At 54.5% G+C, this 20,851-nt stretch overlaps 12 protein-coding genes across 12 annotated transcripts; 6 read left to right on the forward strand and 6 right to left on the reverse strand.

Annotated features, from left to right (window-relative positions):
• Positions 1 to 144: 144 nt before the first annotated feature.
• LTR77_001378 (uncharacterized protein) lies at positions 145 to 1,986 on the reverse strand (the record flags this gene model as incomplete). The annotated part of the gene is made up of 2 exons (XM_064798640.1): positions 145 to 1,686; positions 1,810 to 1,986. The coding sequence occupies 2 exons, from the start codon at positions 1,984 to 1,986 to the stop codon at positions 145 to 147; spliced, it is 1,719 nt and encodes a 572-aa protein (XP_064662967.1).
• Positions 1,987 to 2,448: 462 nt separating this feature from the next.
• Positions 2,449 to 3,264, reverse strand: QCR6 (ubiquinol--cytochrome-c reductase subunit 6; the record flags this gene model as incomplete). Its single annotated transcript, XM_064798641.1, has 5 exons — positions 2,449 to 2,513; positions 2,585 to 2,701; positions 2,843 to 2,947; positions 3,005 to 3,052; positions 3,177 to 3,264. The coding sequence occupies 5 exons, from the start codon at positions 3,262 to 3,264 to the stop codon at positions 2,449 to 2,451; spliced, it is 423 nt and encodes a 140-aa protein (XP_064662968.1).
• A 1,755-nt stretch (positions 3,265 to 5,019) lies between these two features.
• LTR77_001380 (uncharacterized protein) lies at positions 5,020 to 6,777 on the forward strand (the record flags this gene model as incomplete). Its single annotated transcript, XM_064798642.1, has 1 exon — positions 5,020 to 6,777. The coding sequence occupies one exon, from the start codon at positions 5,020 to 5,022 to the stop codon at positions 6,775 to 6,777; it is 1,758 nt and encodes a 585-aa protein (XP_064662969.1).
• Positions 6,778 to 6,985: 208 nt separating this feature from the next.
• LTR77_001381 (uncharacterized protein) lies at positions 6,986 to 7,916 on the reverse strand (the record flags this gene model as incomplete). The annotated part of the gene is made up of 2 exons (XM_064798643.1): positions 6,986 to 7,117; positions 7,164 to 7,916. The coding sequence occupies 2 exons, from the start codon at positions 7,914 to 7,916 to the stop codon at positions 6,986 to 6,988; spliced, it is 885 nt and encodes a 294-aa protein (XP_064662970.1).
• A 416-nt stretch (positions 7,917 to 8,332) lies between these two features.
• LTR77_001382 (uncharacterized protein) lies at positions 8,333 to 11,004 on the forward strand (the record flags this gene model as incomplete). Its single annotated transcript, XM_064798644.1, has 2 exons — positions 8,333 to 10,157; positions 10,214 to 11,004. 2 exons carry the CDS (start codon positions 8,333 to 8,335, stop codon positions 11,002 to 11,004), a joined length of 2,616 nt encoding a protein of 871 aa, XP_064662971.1.
• Positions 11,005 to 11,361: 357 nt separating this feature from the next.
• Positions 11,362 to 12,120, forward strand: SOD2 (Superoxide dismutase [Mn], mitochondrial; the record flags this gene model as incomplete). Its single annotated transcript, XM_064798645.1, has 2 exons — positions 11,362 to 11,494; positions 11,558 to 12,120. 2 exons carry the CDS (start codon positions 11,362 to 11,364, stop codon positions 12,118 to 12,120), a joined length of 696 nt encoding a protein of 231 aa, XP_064662972.1.
• A 472-nt stretch (positions 12,121 to 12,592) lies between these two features.
• On the reverse strand, positions 12,593 to 12,840 carry LTR77_001384 (uncharacterized protein; the record flags this gene model as incomplete). Its single annotated transcript, XM_064798646.1, has 2 exons — positions 12,593 to 12,646; positions 12,703 to 12,840. The coding sequence occupies 2 exons, from the start codon at positions 12,838 to 12,840 to the stop codon at positions 12,593 to 12,595; spliced, it is 192 nt and encodes a 63-aa protein (XP_064662973.1).
• A 917-nt stretch (positions 12,841 to 13,757) lies between these two features.
• LTR77_001385 (uncharacterized protein) lies at positions 13,758 to 14,887 on the reverse strand (the record flags this gene model as incomplete). The annotated part of the gene is made up of 3 exons (XM_064798647.1): positions 13,758 to 13,912; positions 13,973 to 14,782; positions 14,833 to 14,887. The coding sequence occupies 3 exons, from the start codon at positions 14,885 to 14,887 to the stop codon at positions 13,758 to 13,760; spliced, it is 1,020 nt and encodes a 339-aa protein (XP_064662974.1).
• A 522-nt stretch (positions 14,888 to 15,409) lies between these two features.
• On the forward strand, positions 15,410 to 16,656 carry QOR1 (quinone oxidoreductase; the record flags this gene model as incomplete). Its single annotated transcript, XM_064798648.1, has 3 exons — positions 15,410 to 16,034; positions 16,094 to 16,349; positions 16,401 to 16,656. 3 exons carry the CDS (start codon positions 15,410 to 15,412, stop codon positions 16,654 to 16,656), a joined length of 1,137 nt encoding a protein of 378 aa, XP_064662975.1.
• Positions 16,657 to 17,026: 370 nt separating this feature from the next.
• LTR77_001387 (uncharacterized protein) lies at positions 17,027 to 18,593 on the forward strand (the record flags this gene model as incomplete). The annotated part of the gene is made up of 2 exons (XM_064798649.1): positions 17,027 to 17,443; positions 17,574 to 18,593. 2 exons carry the CDS (start codon positions 17,027 to 17,029, stop codon positions 18,591 to 18,593), a joined length of 1,437 nt encoding a protein of 478 aa, XP_064662976.1.
• A 21-nt stretch (positions 18,594 to 18,614) lies between these two features.
• Positions 18,615 to 19,043, reverse strand: LTR77_001388 (uncharacterized protein; the record flags this gene model as incomplete). Its single annotated transcript, XM_064798650.1, has 2 exons — positions 18,615 to 18,767; positions 18,828 to 19,043. 2 exons carry the CDS (start codon positions 19,041 to 19,043, stop codon positions 18,615 to 18,617), a joined length of 369 nt encoding a protein of 122 aa, XP_064662977.1.
• A 464-nt stretch (positions 19,044 to 19,507) lies between these two features.
• Positions 19,508 to 20,707, forward strand: LTR77_001389 (uncharacterized protein; the record flags this gene model as incomplete). Its single annotated transcript, XM_064798651.1, has 2 exons — positions 19,508 to 20,102; positions 20,154 to 20,707. 2 exons carry the CDS (start codon positions 19,508 to 19,510, stop codon positions 20,705 to 20,707), a joined length of 1,149 nt encoding a protein of 382 aa, XP_064662978.1.
• Positions 20,708 to 20,851: the final 144 nt, after the last annotated feature.

Below are 20,851 nucleotides of genomic sequence, written 5' to 3' on the forward strand. Positions count from 1 at the left end.
TCTGCGGTGGGAATGCTGCGCCTGAGAACAAGAGAGCTGCCGTGGATTTGAAGATAAGTGCAAAGCTCGGGCCATGGCAACTGGGCAGACGGATGGAAGACATCCAAGGATGAAATCACCGTGTGATACAACTACGTTGTCTCCCTACCGATCAATAATGGGCAGCAACAAAAATGACTCGCTCCCCTCCCCGCCACCATACACCGTCGTCTGCCCTCCAAACACACTCTCCGGCCTATCCTCGGCAAGAGTATGCAAAAAAGGCCCAGATCCCTTAGCCACCCACGCCTCGTTCGGCGTACCAGGCGGTAACGGCCTCTCAAAGTCCTTGCCGGCAATCTGCAAAGCAAGTCGATAGCCTGCTGGAAGGATAATGTGCGTTGGCCAGATCTCGACATTCATTTCGTAGATCTTTCCTGGTTCTAGTGGCTGCAGCTCGTCGTGGGAGTGGTACGGTAGGTACGGAAGGCTCTTCGCTTCGTCGAGCTTGCGATGCGAGGCGCGCAGCCAGCCTTGCGCGACGGGGATGTGAGGGTCGATGGTGCCTTGGAAGTCGACCTCGCGCCCGTCGGGTGCGAAGGCTTGGAAGGTTAAGAAGAGGTCCATGTCAGTGGTCGTAGAGGAGGCAAAGATGGTTGCTGCGAGTGGGCCAGTGATCTCTGTCTCCTTCTCGAGTGGAGCAGACATGAGCGTGACGGTCTCGCTGAGGGCTTTAAATGTATTAGCTGACTCTTCGGCAGGTCTCTCCCAGATCAAGCTAGAGTCTCCAGCAGAGAAGTAGATCTTTGTCCACTTAGTATCATGCAGTGGCCACGACTGCTCCTTTCTGAGCTCGAAATTGTCGCTGAAAGGTCTTCGCAAATGCAGCTGAACCGGCGGCTCCCCGTCCCAGCCATTGTCTTCACCTTTCAGGAAGTGGTCGAGAAACCTCTTCTGAAAGTCAATACCACGTTCAAGGTAGAACCACTCCTCATGCCTCCCGGGATGACATTCCAGCCACTTCTGCTTCGGCGAAGCATCCATGAACGCCTGGAAGTTGCCACGCGGATGGAGGCCGAATCCAGCCCAGTTGGCAGCGCTCAGAAACGGCACGGTCACCTTACTCCACTCCGCCGAACGCGAGCGATACCACTCGTCGTCAAGCGGGCGCTCCAACACATCCTTGATCGGATCAGTGCGGTTCGCCACCAACTCATTCTCAGATAATGCTGCAGGCCCGCTTGCTCTCTCGCCTAGCCACGGGTCCATAACGGTGTTTGGGTTGCCGTGCTGGACGGAGGCGACCTGTTTGGCATACCAGGCAGTGATGAATGCGTTGGACTGGATGCCACCATGCCGCGCAGTGTCGCGGTAATAATCAGCCGCACCCTCCCAAGGTATCATCGCCGCAAGGTGCGGCGGCTGCAAAGACGCAACGTTCCATTGCGTTATGGCATAATACGATATTCCGTTCAGGCCTACCTTGCCCGTGCTCCATGGCTGAACAGCAGCCCACTCAATGACATAATAGTAGTCTTGCGCCTCTCGCCGGGAGAAAATATCGAGTTTCCCGGGCGAGCGGCCAGAACCTCGAGAGTCGACACGGATACAGACGTAGCCGTACGGCACCCAGATCTCTGGGTCTACCGTCTCCCAATTCATGAACTCCTTGGTCGAGCCAGGAAGGATGTCGGGGTATGTGGTGATCTACCGAGATGAGTAGCACGGTTAGCAGGTGTCTTAGATCGTGTGTAAGCTGTGACATTTCTAGAGGCCGTCACAGGCTTCGTCTTGTCACAATCGACTCATCCGCCCCTCAACTTCACTTACGAGCCACTCCCATTGAGGCTTGAAGCCAACAGAGTACGGCACGCCTTTACCATAGGGGCCCAGGGTCATGATGACCGGTGCTGGCTTGCCATCCTTGGGGCGAAAGATGTCGGCACGCAGAGAGATGCCATCGTGCATTGGGATGGCGACATCGCGTTCGATGAGCATCTTCTCCATGATAATTCAGAAATGTTACGCGGCTCGTACACGAATTCCTGTAGATGTTTTCAAACTTGATGCTGAAGAGCTCTCGAAGCTTTGATATACAGCACAGCTCCAGCTCGGCTTTGAGAAGGTCGCGTCCGCCGTTCGGCGGCTCGCGTCAATGTCAAGGCCGATGAAGATGCATGTTTGCAACGTGCGTATCGTCGACTGAGCTTAGCAATACCTTGAGTAGCATGGACTCACCATGGGTTGTCCGGGACTTCTCCGAATGCCATTGAACAAATACGAGCCGAGGCAGATTGTAGCGAGAAGAGGCTGGGCAAAAGTACGATGTACAATGTATCAAGGATGCTATACAGGCGGGTACATGGGGTTGATACGTCGCTGCTGCCTCGACCGCCGCTGCCTGTCCGAACACCGATGCTGCGGGCAGGTTTGCAAGCGCTTCGTTGAGCGGCGCATGCGAATGCTTGTCTATCGAAGCTGCTTGAAAAGCTTCGGTGCGGCGCACTGGCTAGCGCAGTGCATCATATGGAAGACTGGAACGTGTTAGCACTCTATCCGATGCACACAGCATTTCTGGTTTCTGTCCTGGCCCGGAAAGACATACATTCTTCGACACAGTCCTCCTGAGCCTTGCCATGTTCTTGCTCCTGCTGCTGCACGCGTTCGGCACACTCATCGTAGTGATGCTTGAGGGGCGCGCATTGTGCTGTTCGCATGCATTCTATCCGATCATTGTTAGCCAAAGGACCTTGTCTCCAAGTTCGTGCGCACAGGTGCCGCCAACTGTGTCAGAGGAAGTGATCCTCAATGTGCTGGCGGACAACAGCAGGCGGAGCACCTGGCGTTCTGACGTTGTACGCACCTTCTTCAAGCTTGGGCTTGATGTCCTCCGGCTCTTCTTCCTCTTCTTCCTCTTCCTCCTCCTCTTCCTCGTCGTCTCCGCCATCCTCTGATTCTTCCTCGCCGCCTGGATAAGACTGTTAGATCGCGCGATGACGTGCGGCCCGTGGTATCTGCTGCTCACCCTCGCTAGAGTCTTCGCTCTTCTCCTCGCCTCCCTCTTCGCCAGAGTCTGAACGCTGCAGTCAGTACGTGTTCGTCCGCGTAGACTTCATCGACGATCGTGATGAAATGCCGGCGCAACCGCTCCAGCAGCTCTGGCCATTGACACCGTATCCCCAGTGCATTCTACTCACCTCCGTCGTCCTTTTGCGGCTCCTCCGCCTCGGCCGGCTGGATGGCTATGGAGTCATAGAGATCGGAGAGATAGTCCAAGAACCCCATCGTGACGGTTGACGGGTGGTAGAAGGGCCAATGGCTCGCAAATGGAAGTTTTGATGTTTTTGTCGAGGTTGGTCTGGAGCTCCTGGCAGCTTCATCGACGCTGAGGATGGAAATCTGAAAGTACGCACGGGCCATCCTCCAGACGACCTCTTCCGACAACAACGTCGCGACACGACAACTCCCGATACACCACCATCTCATGAACACTGGCGCTGCAAAGGACTCCAAGGATACCACACAGTACGCGGGGATTGTTTCTGAGGGAACCTTGTGGTAGTCAAGCTGCGACGTTCCATGAGGGCGTACAAGAGCCACGAAACTGAAGGTCTCTTAAATACGACCAAAGGGTCGATGTCAGGACGGAGGAATTCAAACGCGTCAAAATCGACACACTGTACTGGACCCAACGTATGCTAGTGGCACTTTGACAGCCTGCATTGATGCGCTTCTACTCTGACTTTGGACCTTCAACAGCTGGCGAGGTCCACCACACCACCATACTGTACGGCTCCAAGCGGTCGCTAATCATCCTCCGGTGGCAAAGGAGCTTTAAGGCCGTTGATGCTGCCACCACCGATCATCTTCGCTTCGGCCCTTCGGGAAGTCGTTATACGGCATCCAGTTGAAGGAAACTAGGATGAGATATGGAAGATCCGCCAGTCGAGTGCAGTCACTGGTAACTGGAAATGCTGGCAGGCTGACCGGCTAGCACGGCAGGCTTACTTGTTTGTGATGGACCACCACACCCTTCTGGATGCTACGCTGTGAGCTTGACCTCCATGAGACAGCACAGAGTAGTGAGCACGTAAGTATTGGAAGAAGTGAGCATGTGCCCACCCTTCCTTTTCTACGTCGACAAGCTTCTCCACATTGGCATTACCTTTTGAAGCTGCAGCTGGTCCCAGCGCCGAACCACCAGATGGCGTGCACTAATACGGCAATAGCATCAACCGGATTTGCATACTGCTACGATTGCGACATCTCCGACAACCTCTCCGATCTTTTACCGTTGCCTTTATGGAAGCTTCTGCATCTACTCTATGGCGTGCGCGATAAAACAACCATGTTTTCGCCAGCAACACCTGTGCTGCGAACACAAGGGAACGAATCAGCAGATGCATTGCATCTCTGCGGTGGAGGCCTACCTCTCGTAGTCATTCAATTGTCCCGATGAGTGCTATGCGTGATATGCAAGTACCCAGCTACGTGTATGCCGTAGCTCCGAGTCTGTAGGTATTTGAGCTCTCTATCTCCCTGCGTGGCACACTGAATCAAATAGCTCGGTCATATGGCCGATGGCGAATCTACACGCTCGTTAATCTTCTCAACACACTTATTCCATCCCACTACTCTTATCCAAAGACAGCAGATCTCCGGCGCACCAGCATCTTCCAGTTCTTCTACTGCATGATTAGGGGAAACATTACTTCTACCATCCCCACCAACACCATGATGTGTCGATGGTCACGAAATTCATTTCCCCCTGACGGTCATTACAGACTAGCATTAATATATCTTGTCAACCGTTCTCGAAGCCAGGTCGTCCACCAGGTATTGTTGAGACTGCATCCGCATTCTTTGGCTGCGAACCTTGGAAGGCCCTCTGGAATGAGCAGACAGAACCGTTCTTTACCTTCAGTTGCACGGCATTGAGTGATAACGCATTCAATACCACACGACACATTAACTCTGCATTGAAGCTTAAAGCTTACTACTACATCCGAAAGCCCGTCTTCGTTTCCAGCGAGCTAAACGATGCATCGACCACTCGCCACGCTGTTGGTAGCCTTCCTTACCAGTCAATTGGTGATTGGTGCATCAAGTTCGCCTTCGACCTCAGCCGCTGGAGCAACAACCTCTTCACGTTGGACATCAAGACAGCGCACGTACACCAAACCGACTTTGACCAAGTCGCGGCATTCGACCAAGCCATCCTCCGGCACGCTGACCTCCAGCAAGGCCACCCACTCTACGATTCCAGGCCCAACATGCTCTAGAGCAGCAAACGGCACCAGCATTTCTGTCCCGCAATCGGCACCCTCAGGAGCTCCCCAAGTGCCTTCTGACTTCATAGGATTCGGCTTCGAGACAGCATTCGTCAATAACTACGCCAACGCATTCAGTGAGAACCTCGTCAATTCGATAGCAAAGCGGGTCGGTTCAACCCTCATCATCCGAGTCGGCGGCACTTCCGGTGACCGTGTCAAGTTCGACCCCAATCAGTCCGAAGATGCAGTCTGCGTTTCTGGCGACTGTCCGATCGGGAGCGGTGCTACTTATGTTCTGGGACCGTCTTATTTCGACGGCTTCAAGAGCTTCCCGAACCAGCACTTTTCGTTCCAGGCACCAATGGAGAAGAACGTTAACACCACCGGCTCTCTCGACTACGTGACGCACACTTACCACGCCATTGGTGCCGATCGGGTAGCTGCTATTGCTCTCGGTAACGAGGTCGACGTCTACGACAAACCATATACCATCCAGCAGTATGTCTCCGACGCCAAAGCCCTCGAAGGAAACATCACCGAAGCTCTCGGCCTGTCACCAAAGGACCGCATCTTCGAAGTGCTCGATCTGGCGGGCTCCGGCACTGGTTCCTTCAGCGTCCAAGCCGCGTTCGACAACGGCCTCGACAGCAACGGCGTAGTGAAGTACGCTGCACAGCACTGGTACCAAGTCCCGACCTCTTTGTCAAACTACACGCCAGAGACCGAACAGACGAAACTCATGAGCCATCACGCCATTGTCAGCAAGTTCAACAACGGCTACGGCGCCGGCTTACAGTACATCCAGGCCAACGACCCCGCCGTCTCATACATAATCTCAGAAAGCGGCTCCTCTCTCATCGGTCCACCGCTCGAGTTCCAGGATGCCTTCGGCGCCGCCCTGTGGGTCGTCGATTTCGAGCTCTACGCCATGAGTCAGGGAGTGAAGCGGGTCGATCAGACGGGACGGCCTGCGGCGTCGCATAGTCTGTGGGTTCCAGATACGTCTGCCAATGATCCTTCGAATGGCAACCAGCAGAATATCGGCCCGCAGGTTCGTGGGCCATACTACGGTTTGCCGATGGTAGCGGACTTTATGGGTACGAGTTCCGGACGGGTTGTCGAGCTGCTGGGAGAAGATCTGGCAACGGCGTACGCCATCTACGACCCATCCAGCGGTGCGTTGAGCAAGGTCGCGCTCGTCAATCTGAAGTTTTGGTCTGCAGACGTCGGTGGTACCCGCGGATCCATGACATTCGACATTCCTGTAAACAGCAGTGTGAGCTCTGTGAAGGTCCAGAGGCTTCGAACAGCTGCAGGTGCTCACGCTCTTGGATACGACAACCAAGGTAAATGTGGTAACGGCGGGATGATCACTTGGGCAGGCGAGACGTGGAGTTATAAGCTGGATAATGGGAACGGCTCGCCGGTTGATGGGGTGAATGCGAGCGAGACGGTGGATGTATGTGATGGGGTTGCGAGTGTGGAGTTGCCGGACTCGGAGGCTGCGATTGTTTTCTTCCCATAACACAACTTCGGTGGCTTTCCGATACCACACCCTGCTCGATTAAACCTTTGGAACAGCGTGGGCTGGTTGCACTCTCGATATAAGGAAAGCTTTGGGTACCACAGAGCATTAGCATGAAGCTCCGAAGTACCGCATCCGGGCGAGAAGCATTTAGTCGATCTAGCACTAGCTAAGACGGTTGGAAGTTGAGTCTCTATAGCTTGCTGAGTCAGTCCATCTGCCGCTGACCCAGCTTCATCCCGTCCATAGTCTTTTGCGCCTCCTCTTTGTACTCATCTCTCCATCGGCTCTGCGGCTGGCGCTCGTACACGACATCGCCCATCTGCGGATCATCAGCACACTAGTACAACATATCAAGATCTATCAGAACCAAAAGGAACACTCACCGTCCACGTCATCCTCTTCCGGTCCGTCTCCCAATCGACGTCATTGTCGGGACAGATCACATAAAACTTTCCGTCGCTCATCTTCTTGTAAAGATAGTCGGCCACCTGCTCAGCCGACCATGCACCAGCCGGCTTCTCCTTCATCCCACCTCCGCCAGTCAATCCAGTGAATGTCCAGCCAGGGACCAGCAGATGCACGCTTGTAGACGGACTTGACTTTGCCAGGTCGAAGCTAAGATGCTCGGTGATGGTCTTAATGGCGGACTTGGAAGTATTGTATGCTGCATTGCCTGGTGGGTTGGTTATACCCTGCTTCGAGCCTGTGACGATGATGGCCTTCGGGGACGAGCTGTTCGATTCGAAATGCGGGAAGAAAGTGTTAATGCCATTAATTACGCCGAAGAAGTTCGTCTCAAAGATCTTGTGGAAATACGAGCCATCCATCCAGTCGCCTTTCAGTCCAATGCCGGCATTGAGATGCAGGAAGTCAAGCTTCGTGCCACCCTTCTCTACGTTCTGCTTCAGAGTCGACCAGTCTGAGGTTGAGCCCACGTCCATGCTATGTGTGTCCACGGTGCCCTTGGAAGAGATGGAAGATTTGGCCTCCTTCAGCTTGCTATCGTCGCGGTCCACCAGGATGAGGTTCATCGAATGGGATGCGCATAGTTTTGCTACCGCGAGGCCAACACCTGATCCAGCTCCGGTAATGAGAGCGGTGTTGCTGGCGCGGAAGACTGCGGCGGCGGCGGACATGGTGAGAGATGAATGGGAAGGAAGATAGTAGAGGAGAAACGCGCAGCGGAAGAGAGTTTAGATACTGTTCTGATGGGATGGAGTTTCCCTGCCATGACGTTGAGGAGAGGGGCATGATGTGGTCAGAGTTGGAGCTCCTTGTGTTCTCATCAACCACAAATCCACATGCCGTGCAGAAAAGACGATTGTTCCGTTGCATCAAGATCGATGCGATGATCGAGTCAGAAGCACCATGTCCGCCACTGGAATGGCGCCGAGGAGTGAGGTTGAAGGTGAATGGGTGGGTGGTCCTTGCCACGTTGCTAGGGGCGTTGCTAGGTCAAACATTGGATCTCACAATGTGCTGGCCAGACTCGAAGCACATCACATCTTCGACGAGTATTGTTTGGTACCGCAACACACAGTAAAGGCCAACGATGGAGACAGACGCTCTACGAAGCCCGCAAAGGCCTGGACATCGACGCAATGCTTCCTCAAAGTCGAACATCCTCCGCTCCCTTGTCTCGCCCAAAGCCCGATCTGACGACTCCACGGTTGCGAATGTCTCGAACATGAGGACACAGACCGTCCCATTGCTACCGCCCGATCACCCACATGTATCAAGAGGGAAGGTACTGGGAGAACGACAGAACAATGCTCGGTCACCGTCCGCATCGCCATCCAAAAGCCGGCCTCGGAACATGGTCTCTTCGAAGACCAGCAGCGACATCCGGCCCAAGCAAGATGCCTCTCAGCATGGCCCCACTGCTTCGAAGAAGTCCAAGTCCTCAACGAACCTAGCGGGGATGTTTGCTCGCATGAACAGGTCCAGCAAGGATCTTTCTAGCCAGAACCAGAGGGATAAAGAGAACACCACCCCGCCATCTTCCTCTAACGGTCGAACACCCGCAGAGACTCCCATATGGGCGCAGTATGCGTCTACGGGAAAGGTGCGTCCTGAGAGCAAAGACGGGAAGAAGCAACGTCAGAGTGTAGAGGAGGAGATCAACAGGTACACGCCAAAGGACTATTCACCTTCGAAACAACGCAACTTCAATGGCGGCCTAGACCAGCCGGAACTCAGGCCTACCCTGTCTAGCAGACCCAAGAGCATGTACGCGACCGGCACGAGCCTTGTTGAGGCTATTGAGAGACGTGTTAGTGGAGAGAGCACACGCGCAGCAATGGAAGGGCGGAGATCAGAAGACTTTGGCTGCCGGCGGAGTAAAGAGGACACCAGACCGGCGCCTGTGGCGAAAGACTTGGGACAGCGCAAGATCAGCGGCAGCAGCACAGAGCAGGCGCCGGTGAAGGATAGGCTGACGATCGCAAAACGCACTGCTGGGGGAAGAGTCATGGCTGCAGTCGCCGCCTTCCAGGGCAAGGGCGGGAACAAGGATGGTCAGAATGCCGGCAAAGCAGACGCGCCTCTGGATGAGAAGGAAGTCGACAAGGCATTTGAGGCAGTGCTGGATTCCAGGAACGTGCCGCAAGCTATGCGACAGAAGATGCGCTCTTTGACCCTTCGCGTGAAAGCAGACTTCATCAAGCAGGATATGGAGTCAGCAAAGGCAGCCGGCAGCAGTCCTCCAGGCACAGCAGGCAGCACGGACAGCGATGAGCCTCAATCTCCCGCGAAGGCCACGCAGGAGGCAGAAACACCTACGACGGAAGAGGACTCCTCGAAAGCCACCAAACGTTCGCGGCCACGGTCACGTACATTTACATTCTCCAAAGCCGACAAGCGCACGAATGACTCGTCGCCAACCAAGAAACAACGATCGCAGAGCAGGAATCGTGAGCCATCGACGACTCGGGTCCCGACAACAGCATCAACTCCACGAGCCTCCATGGACAAGAAGCGTGGCTCTCTTCCCGCCGTGCCATCCGACTACATTAGCTACCTACGCAAACACACGGACCCGGTCCAGATGGAAGTGGGACGACTGCACAAGCTCCGCATCTTGCTTCGAAACGAGACGGTGGCATGGGTTGACGGCTTCCTGTCACTAGGTGGGATGACTGAGATCGTCGGTCTGCTGCACAAGATTCTGGACATTGAGTGGCGAGAGGAGCATGAAGATCAGCTCTTGCATGAGACTTTACTTTGCTTGAAAGGCTTGTGCACAACTGAGCGTGCCATGGAAGAGCTGGAGAAGGTCGCAGATAAACTGTTCCCGGCCTTGATCGGGATGTTGTTCGATGAGGACAAGAAGGGTCCGGCGGAGTATGGGACGAGGGCGATCGTGATTACTGTTCTGTGTAAGTCAAGGACGCCATAAACATGAGGAGCGTTCGGACTAACATCCAGATCACAGTCAACCACCTTGCCGCTGCTATGGGCTCGGCGTCTGTCTCGTTGGAGGAGCGAGCTCACGAGATCCTGGCCTACCTTGGAGAGCCATCGAAGCCAGAAGATGTACGACCGGTCGACTTCGTCCTCGATATGCGAGTGCCACGGCCGTACAAGCTGTGGTCGCGCGAGGTGTCCAACGTGACCAAGGAAGTCTTCTGGATCTTCCTGCATCATCTGAATGTCATACCTTTGCCACGGCCAAACACTTCATCATCCACGAACGACAGCGCACAAGAGTCCTCTGACGACGCCGACCGTGCTAAAGTGCTCGAAGCAACATACACCCGACGCCACTTCCCAGGCATCCGCCCCCCAGTGCCAGCAGCACCCTACATCGGCGGCGTAGAATGGGACGCCACAACCTACATCACCGCACACCTCGACCTCCTCAACGGCCTGATTGCCTCCGTCCCCACCGCCATCGCGCGCAACGCCCTCCGCTCCGAACTGAGGGCCTCCGGCTTCGAGAAAGTCCTGGGTAGTACCCTGCGCACTTGCAAGGAGAAGTTTTACGGAGGCGTTCACGACGGCTTACGGGCGTGGGTCGCTGCTGCGGCAGAAGATGGCTGGGAGACGAGCTATGTGCGAGAAGGACCGACGTTGGAGGAGCAGGCGAGGGGGTATAGTCCGAAGAAGAGTCCGAAGAAGAAGGTTGAGGCTGCGCCGAAGCTGGAGGCGCCGAAGTTGGACCTGGGGTTCGGTGGTGGTGAGAAGGCGGATGGTGATGATGTTGATGATGGATGGCTAGGATGAAGCATATGGCATTGATGAGCAGGCGTTGCATTGTGTTGGTCTTGGGTCGTTCTACATCTCAGCTTGGTGCTCTTTTCGTATACATCGATGGGAAGGCTACGGTAGCGGAACTGGCCAGTAACAATACATGCTTTTTATTGCAATACTTATCAGGTCACTCTTTGATGTATTGTATCCGTGATTCCGACCTCGCATTCGCTCGCCCATGGAGTGAGCTCCGAGCACGTGCGGTGCGGTGACGTCGTGTTGACCCAAGCTCCTTCCTCGAGATAAACACTTGCATAAGAGCGATGCAGCTCGTTCTCTTCTCACTCTACAACTCCAGTAACCCCTCAATCGACTATACCACATACCACAATGTCGACGACAATGCTCAAGAACAGCGCCGTGCGTAATGCTCTGCGGACAGCAGCACCGTCTACAACAGCGAGAGCTGCATGCTTCAGCACCTCGGTTGCGAGGAACAAGGCGACATTGCCTGATCTGCCATGTAAGAGACACCGATAGAACGTTAAGAGAGAAGAGACGAGCTAACGATGACGGATGTACACAGACGACTACGCCGCCCTCGAGCCCGCCATCTCCGGCCAGATCATGGAGTTGCACCACTCCAAGCACCACAACACCTACGTCAACTCCTACAACGCCGCACAAGAGAAGATGATGGACGTGCAGTCCCAAGGCGATATCCAGGGCCAGATCGCCCAGCAAGCCCTCATCAACTTCCACGGCGGCGGCCACATCAACCACACCCTCTTCTGGGAGAACCTCGCCCCGAAATCCTCCGGCGGCGGCGAGCCCCCGTCTGGTCAACTCGCTACTGCCATCAATAACTCCTACGGCAGCCTCGACGCCATGAAGGAGAAGTTCAACGCCGCGCTTGCGGGGATCCAGGGTTCCGGATGGGCGTGGCTGGTGCAGGATACGCAGACCGGCGCCATTGGCATTAAGACGTACGCGAACCAGGATCCGGTGGTGGGGCAGTTCCGGCCGTTGCTGGGGATCGACGCGTGGGAGCATGCGTATTATCTGCAGTATCAGAACCGGAAGGCGGAGTATTTTGGGGCGGTGTGGGATGTGGTTAACTGGAAGGCGGCGGAGAAGAGGTTCAAGTAGGGAGGACTCGCGGTGTGAATGAGAGATGAGCAGGTGGCTCATTGAGATGAGATGCGAGCCAGTGTACATTATATGAGGAGTGTTCTACGCAAATGCTAATGGAGACACGTAGACCTTGCAATGCTTTCTTTTGCAACGTTCTATGATGGATGAGATGCATCGTCTCAACTTCATGGGCCTCCCGTCCTTCGCTTCAGGCGACGTAGTGGAAGAAGTGGCAGTCTCCGCAGTCTAGAATGTAAAGAAAGCATATTCTGAAGCCTCTTAGTAGGAGATTCTCTAGCGGAGAAGACGGGAGGCGAGGAGAATACGCGGAAAGTATAGGCCCCCGAGACAGTAGGGATAATTCAGCTCTCCGAGACAGCAGGAACAGCATCGCCTAACGGGAGTCTTCATAGCGGGCGCTAGGGTCACGGAGAAGCCAGAAGCTGACTGCCACTTCTTCTACTACGTCGCCTGATCGTCCCAAACTTCACGAGCCTCCCATCGTTCGCTTCCAGTACTCGTCGGACTCCTCGCCAAGGCACTGCGAACACAATCAGCTCGCTAGATCTGCAGCTGCAACGCACGATCACCACTTACCCGCTTGATGGTCTTTTCCAGCTCTCCCACCGATTTGTTGAAGTTACCGATTTTACCTGCGCCGCTCTTCAACCGATCGGCCGCGTCCTGGAATGCCCTGTCCATAGTCTCCTTGTCGAACTCGACGTCGGGGCTCATCTTAACGATCTTGGGCAGCGAACTTTTCGTATGAGTACTTTCTCCATTGGTCTTTGTCACTGCTGTGCCTCTCACTTTCTATTCGTGGGATGGCAATTTCCCTGGCATCGACACCTTGTTTCGCAGAGTCTCCCCTATTCTTCTGTCCAGATATCGAGGGAGCTTGAGAGTGCTCACGTGGGGTGAGAAGTTGGGAAACTTCGCCTTCAATCTTGCGTGCTTGGTGTTCCACTGCTCCAGTGCTGTCTTCGAGTTTGCCTACGCCATAGATGCTAGCAAGAATAAATGGCGAGGGGAGCTATCGCGTGCTTCAGTCATGTATCGCTGTATCGCTGGCTCGTCGATGTCAGACATCGCACGAAGCTGGGCCTCGAACTCAGCATGCAGACTCTCTTTTCTCGAAACAACAAGCGCTTTGCGGTTCTTTGGATGGTGGAAAACGTTGTTCATGAAGATATTGAAACTGGGATGTTTCTCATTTCGAATACTTGGGAATGTGAGCTTGAGTGACCGCGCAGCAGCTTTTGCAGGTGCCACCATGGCGGAAGAGATGCTGCATCGAGAGGCTCGAGGGCCCTGGCAACAGTATATGTGTGCTCGAGGCCACCGTGCCGTGAGGCTGTACAGTTACACAACATGCACTGAGCGGGTCCTTGCATGTCGGCGTCGGTAGAGCGTGCATATGGCTTACAAGGATAAGGAGGGGAATCGCGGGACATGCTCTAACGGAGTAATGATCTGTACCTTGGGTTGGAATAAAGCAGCAGTGAGAACGTGGGTATTGGAGCAAAGTGGGGATGACAATGTACGCACGGGAGCGAAGTGACTTGTAAGTCATTGATTGGAGCTCGTCAAACCAACCCAGCGGATCTGCAAAGATCGATTGTCGTCTGCTGTCATCTCTGCAGTGTCCATCTCTAGAAGATCGCAATTGCGTTAGGCGGGCTCCCGATCCCGCCAGGCACGTTCAATGGCGAGCTCGTCAACAAGAAGCTATACCTGTTGAGCTTCTTGCACGTCTCCCCCAGCGCCTTCAGATCCCAGAGCTCTCCGATATGCATACCAAACAAGCCTATAATGAAGAGAAGCCGTCAGCAAATGTCTCGAAAGGCAAGTCGGGAAGGCAGTGTACCTAGGAAATACTGATGCAACACGAGCTCCGCAGTGGTCCCATGCGAGCCGTCTTCTCTAACTGGCGGGATGGCCTCGTAAGCAATGGCATCCCCTGCTACAGCGGCGAAGTGCTTGTTCCAGTGCCACTTTGCGGACTCGACCGTGCCTTCAACGCCGCAAGTCTTGTGCGAACCCATGAGTTCCTGCTGCTTGTCGCCAGAAACGCCAGTGAGACCTTCCGTAAAGCCGGAGCGGACGATGAGGACGTCGCCAGTTTTGAACTCGACGCCTTGGCTTTTGGCGATCTTCTCGAGCGTGTCGGTCGAGATGCGGTGGTCCGTGAAGCAGTTGTACTTGATGCCGTTCTCCTCGGCATAGCGCACGTAATCGAGGAGCACGCCGCGAGCGACAAGACCGCCACGCTGGTGCCAGTGCTGGAGCGTGGGTAGCTTCATGTCCTTGTCCTCGTTGCCGTAGGTCTGGGTGAGTTCTTCGACGTTGGTCTTCACACCGTTGTAGCCCGACTCGCTGGCTTGGTGGTGGAAGTGGCAAAGACTGTCCCACTGGGAGCTACATTGCGTGTTGAACTCGACTTCGTCGTCGTAGCCATGAGCGTCTAGCGGGCTGCCTTTGAAGGACACGACCTTGTGGACCAGGCCTTTGCGTCCGAAGCCAGGGGTCTGGATGGCACCAATCGGCCAGTTGAGAGAGACAGAAACGCCGTCTTTGGCTTCCTTGTAGGCTGCCTTCATCACTTCTGGGGTAACGAGGTTGAGGCAGCCGTAGACGTCTTTCTTGCCGTTCTTGTCGAATACACCCCAGGCGCAGCCTACTCGATCGTCAGCTCTGCTGTTTAACATATGTCAAGTCAATGCGCACCTTTCGGCATGCCCTTCACCTCCGGGAGGCTGTCAAAATCTGGAACGTTGGTCATGTTGCTGTTGTTAAGATTTTATGGCAATGTAGGAATTGTGACTGTAAGGATAAATTCGTGCAAGCAGAAGAATTGTCCTACCTCTCGTTCATCGCCTGACGTTTGTTTACCGCGACCCTACTCCAATGGGCGGGGTAGTGAGCCAGTGGAGCCAGCTTCGTTCATCCTCGGGAGTGCTCATCCTTCTGGATCCGGTCAGATGTCGTTCAGCCCCATTGTCTCTGTTCGTTGTCGTGATGACGATTGTTTTGGCAGCAGGGTGAAATGTGGTGCTGTTGATCAAGGACATCCACTTTGCTGGGCATGTGTGTTGAAGCGGGCGCTATGGCCAGCCAACGTAAGGCGAGAAACATTGGAGACTCGATTTTCAAGCTCCTATCGATTTCCAAGCCGCGGTAGCAAGCTCGGTAGCTATATTTTCGTTATTACGTCGTTCGCTGCTCTGCGATACTTGTCAACATTGAACATACCCGTCGAAGCGTCCAATCTCGTAAACTCGCATACCGAAGATCAGCTCCAATCATGGTGAAAGCACGACAATGGCTTCTCAACCAGAAGCCCGAGAACATGCCTGAATTAGATGGCGACAACGCAACTTTCAAACTGGTCGAAAAAGACCTACCGGACCCCAAGGACGACGAGGTGCTTGTCAAGCTGACATACCTTTCCAACGACCCGGCGCAGCGTGGATGGATCAGCAAATACATCAACCCTGAGCGCTTGTACACCGCCCCGGTCAAGGAGGGTACTCCCATGCACGCCCGCGGTCTGGCAGAGGTCGTCGAGTCCAAGTCACCGTCGTTCAAGAAAGGCGATACCGTGATCGCGAGCACTGGCTGGTCCGAGTATGCTGTTCTGCCTGCTCAGCAACTGCAGCCCGCGCCAGATCTTCCTGGCGGTATGGGAAAGACGCATTACCTCGGCGCTTTGGGGCTCACTGGATTAACGGCCTATTTTGGATTGACTGAAGTTGTGAACACGACCAAGGACGATGTTGTGGTTGTGTCCGGAGCCGCTGGCGCCACTGGAATGATGGCAGTCCAGATCTCGAAGAACATCTTAGGCTGCAAGAAGGTCATCGGAATGGCCGGGTCCGATGAGAAGTGCAAGTGGGTTGAGAGCCTGGGAGCAGATCTTTGTCTCAACTGTAAGGAGCCTTCTTGCACGCTCTCGAATGAGAACACTGGCTGATTCGTTCCCGGGCAGACAAGAAAGACAGCTTTAAGCAAGATCTCGAGAAGGCGTTGCCGGGTCCCGATGGATTTGCCAATGTTTACTTCGACAATGTTGGTGGTGAGATCACGGATTTCATGCTTACCCGCATGGCGAAGTTTGGCCGAGTCTCGTGTTGCGGTGCCATATCCAATTACAACAATGCCGCCGGTACCAAACCCATGGGCAAAACCCTACCATGTCTGAGACACTGGCTGACCCTTTTACCCTTCTGCTTGCAGGTAACTTGGTAGGGATCAAGAACTGGTTCGAAATCATCTCGATGCGCCTCAAGTGCCAGGGCTTCATTGTTCTCGACTGTGAGTACAGTCGCCGTTCTTCCGTTGTCTTGGGAGCATCTTGCTAACCTGCGTTCCAAAGACATGGACAAGTACGGCGAAGCTAGCGATATCTTCAAGAAGGCTCTTAAAGATGGCAAGCTTAAGATCGATGAGGGAGAGCACATCGTCAAGGGAGGCTTTGAGGATATTCCAAAGACCTGGATGCAGTTGTTCTCTGGGGCCAACACGGGCAAGCTGGTGACGGCGGTCCAGTAAGCAGATAGCTGTCCGCACTGCGTAGGATAACGAGTGTAATGCTGGCACACAGGTCGTCGTCGGCGTCTAAGCTGTAGGTCGTCGCAGGCCGGGCCATATCGTAGTAGCTAGTATTGTAGTATCTATCCATGAGACTCCCGCCGCTGCGTTTGACTTTCTGTCTATGAGACTCCTGCCGCTGCGTTTGACTGTGACAATGCACTGATGAGTTGTAGAGCCTGTAATTAGAGGGTATGGTAAGGATAGGAGGGAGGTTGATGAGGCACGCGAACGTGACACGCCAAGTGCCAACTCCTTGACGTCGATCTTTCCTCCCTGTCTTCAACCCGTCCCGTCTCCAACCACCTTCAACAGCACCCATTCGACAACCATGCCGTTCCCTTTTGCGTTACCCACAACAAGCTCCGTTCTACTGTCAGACTGCTTCTCGTCAGTTACACACCCTTCTCTACCACTACAAGCAACAACCAAACGTTCAGTGCTGAAGGATACCCTGAAGAAGCACAAGCGTTTGCCGGCTCAATCGCGCTCCAGCCATCTCTCGATCGTGCAAGATGCCTTAACGAACTACATCCCGTATCTGCTGGCATTGAACACAGCGAGCAGCTTCCGTGACGTGGGAACTGAAAGGGTCGATGTCGATGTTGTCAAGCCGCTGGAGGTCGAATGGCGAACTCCACTCACAGCAGCTCTGCCTGGTCGTGAAGCACCTAGGCCTAAGTTGACGGGAATACACAATGAGATTGCGTTTACATTCTCAACACTGGCTCATGTACATGTGTTACTGGTAAGAATATTTCCTTGCAAACGTTCGCTTTCACTACGAGGGGCCGTATTGTCGACTTCTCCTGATCCGGAACAACTCCTTGAGGCTCCCTACGGATGATACCTGATTCAGTCCACTGACATGTTACCAGGCACGGTCGCAATTGGGTTTCTTGCACGGCTCGCCCTCTCTGTCGCAAGACCAGCGAACGACAGCTCTCGCCACAGCCATGAAGCACTTGCTGGAAGCCCACAGCATTCTCAAATACTTGCTTTCAGTACCGTCTGTATCTGCATCAAAGGAATCTCCCATCGACGTCCAACCTTCGACCATATCTGCTTTGGCTTCCCTGGCCCTCGCAGAAGCCACTCTGACCGTCGTTTCCAAAGACGATCCGTATGCGGCAGCTGTGGCAGATGATCGAGACGAGACCAATCGGGACTGGATGTTCAAAGCTCCAACGATACCGAAAGTTCGTGCCCACCTGTTCGCTCGCATATGCTTAGCCGCCGCAGAGCATGCGAGTCAGGCCTGCGGGCTCCTGACTGGAAATACTGCGGGCAAGGTCGATGAAGATCTGTCCAAGTATGCCAACGACCTCCGCCGGACAGCCAGAGCCAAGTCTATACGCTTTCTGGCCATCGACACCGAGCTTTCCGGCAATACTGGCGAAGGATTGGCATGGCTCAGGGGTGCAAAGAAAGAACTCGGTCTGGCTGTCGAGCTCGAAGACGGCAAGCGCAAAGGTTTTAGAGGTCTAAAGCAAAGCTGGCAAGAAAAGCGCGAAGACCGCCGCATCGAGAAGGGCGGGGAATGGGGTATGGATGCCGGCAGGCTCGAAGAAGCGCGCGTTGTGGAAATGCTCGAAGCCAAATGGGATCGGGAGAATAGCGCAGTCAATGTCCAGACTGTACCACCATTCGAGCCGTTACTTGCGAGACTGCCAACCGGTCGAGAGTACCACACTCCACAGGCTTACGAGCCCCCCACGCTCGACGCGTACATACTGACGCAATTACGTGCACCTCCGGATCCAGAGGACCTTGCGTTCCGAGGCGATGAGGAGGATAGCGGAGGCGAGGAGCGCTTCCGCAGAGGCGACCCACCTGGAGCATTCCCTGGAGCAGGCCTCGATTACGAACGGAGCGCGACCAGCAGTAGCTATTACTGAGCTCTTTCCATTCCAGGCGGATCACAACTCATGGTGTTCGGACTCGCCAGTATCTTGCCCGATGAGCGGCTTGCAAACGCACCACCCCGGCACTCGCGTACCACAATCGTCATCCTCCAGATCTCGAGGCCCGAAGGCTTCTTCTTCGGGTAGACAGATGTCGTACGTGAATTCCTGCATTCGAATTCATCAGCAACGCTGATTCTGCGAGACCTCATCCTACAGGGACCCTACCGGACACTCTCCCGCGCAGTCTGCATGCGATCTGCACGTTTTGCCGAAGACAGTCTGGCGCCACTCTACTCCTGGCAACAACTCGCCGGTGTCTCGATAGTAGATCTCTTCTTCGAGGGTGAACTTGTTGCCTCCTCGGCTTTTGGTTGGCGTGGTGCAGACGGCGGCTTTGCGCAGCATCATAAGGCACAGGCCCAAGCTAACGAATTTTGCCATGATGAAAAGACCTACTATCTTGCCGTGCTATTCGAAACGGTAGACTAGGTTTGGAGTTGTGCGGTCGTGAATCGAAACGTGGCATGTTTGACACGATCGTCGCATCCTTCGGCATTTACCAGCGAAAATGCTTGACATGAATGCTACTACATGATTTGCGACCTGACACTATGCACGATCAAGCATACAAGCCTACAACCACACAATGAGTAAACACATCAATACTATTCTGGGCAACGCAGGAAGTGCCTCTTGGTGCGCGATTCATGGGGCGGCTAAAGCTTTTGGCAGGCTGATTATTAATGCGCGCATACTGCTGCGAATCCGACTTTGATGTGTAAGCCATATTCAACAGTCAATGCCGTACGGCATCCGGATCATGGAATTCAGGTCATATAAAAGCGCGACGATGCCTACGTCACTACTGATGCGATGCAACCTGCAAAGCCAGCTTTCCAAACAATATGCCTCCCATACGCCTAGCACTGATCGGACTCTCCCAGTCAGCCAAGACCTCATGGGCCAGCGAAGGACACCTCCCATACCTGCTTTCCGAGCGCGGCAGAGAGAGATACAGGATCCTAGCTCTGCTCAACTCGAGTGAGGAAGCTGCAAAACGAGCAGTTGAAGGTTACGGCCTGGAATCCACCGTCAAAGCTTACGGATCCCCGGAACAACTAGCTGCAGACCCGGATGTCGATCTAGTTGTCTGCACAACACGGGTTGATGTGCACTACAGCACTATCGAGCCGAGCGTGAAGGCAGGCAAGGCCGTCTTCGTCGAATGGCCTCTGGCGGAGAATGTTCGTCGGGCGTCTGAACTTGCTACGCAGGCGGAGAAGAGTGGCTCGAAGACTCTGGTTGGGCTTCAAGCTCGGGTCGCTCCTGCTACGTTGAAAGTGAAGGAGCTGGTGCAGAGCGGTGCTGTTGGGAAAGTGGTTAGCAGTGATGTTCAGGCGTACACCTCTCGTGGTGGAGGGAATAGTATCTCGGAGGGTCTGGCGTATTTTCTGGACAAGAGTGTTGGAGGAAACCCGGTGACGATTGCCTTTGGGCATAGTAAGTCTTGATCAGGTCCTAGATGTCAGAGTGAGGCTGATCAATAAACAGTGATTGACTTTGTTCACTCTGTCCTCGGCGAGTATGAGACGTCGAATGCACACCTCCAGATCCAACGGCCAGAACAGACCATCATCCGCGAAGACGGCACAGAAGGACCAACGCGCTCCAATGTGCCTGATCTAGTATCAGTCCACGGCACACTCCAGAAGTCGTCCAGCGTTGCGGACGGAGCATCTCTCCTTGTCAAATTCTTGACCGGCCCACCCTTTCCCGGCTCCTCACCCTTCACCTGGACCATCACCGGCTCAAAAGGACGGATCCAGATGTCGAACGAGCGAGGCCCGTTCATCCAGTCCGAGGGCAGCGCGTACCCTATTCCGATTCAGTTGGAGGACTTCTCGACCGGCGAGGTAAAGGAGGTCTCTTGGGAGTGGGATGAATGGCAAGAGGCTCTGCCACCGAGGGGGAGGAACATTGCGAAGATGTATGATCTTTATGCTGAAGGGAGGGCTGAGGAGGTTGGGGTTGCGGATTTTGAGGCGGCTGTTGTGAGGCATCGGGGGTTGGATGGGATGCTTTGGTCAGATGTGGACTTACCGTAGCGGTTGTCCCCACGAACAAGCGACCACTGCTATTGCTGATTATCTTGCCTTTTTGTCCAAGACTCTGGTGGCGTTGATTCATTTTGTCGAACAACAAGTATGAGTGTCGGTCTAGACCATCGGCTTGGGTGCCTTGGGTGCGTG

This window comes from Saxophila tyrrhenica, assembly GCF_035928015.1.
Source record: "Saxophila tyrrhenica strain CCFEE 5935 chromosome Unknown scaffold_2, whole genome shotgun sequence".
Classification (NCBI taxonomy): domain Eukaryota; kingdom Fungi; phylum Ascomycota; class Dothideomycetes; order Mycosphaerellales; family Extremaceae; genus Saxophila; species Saxophila tyrrhenica.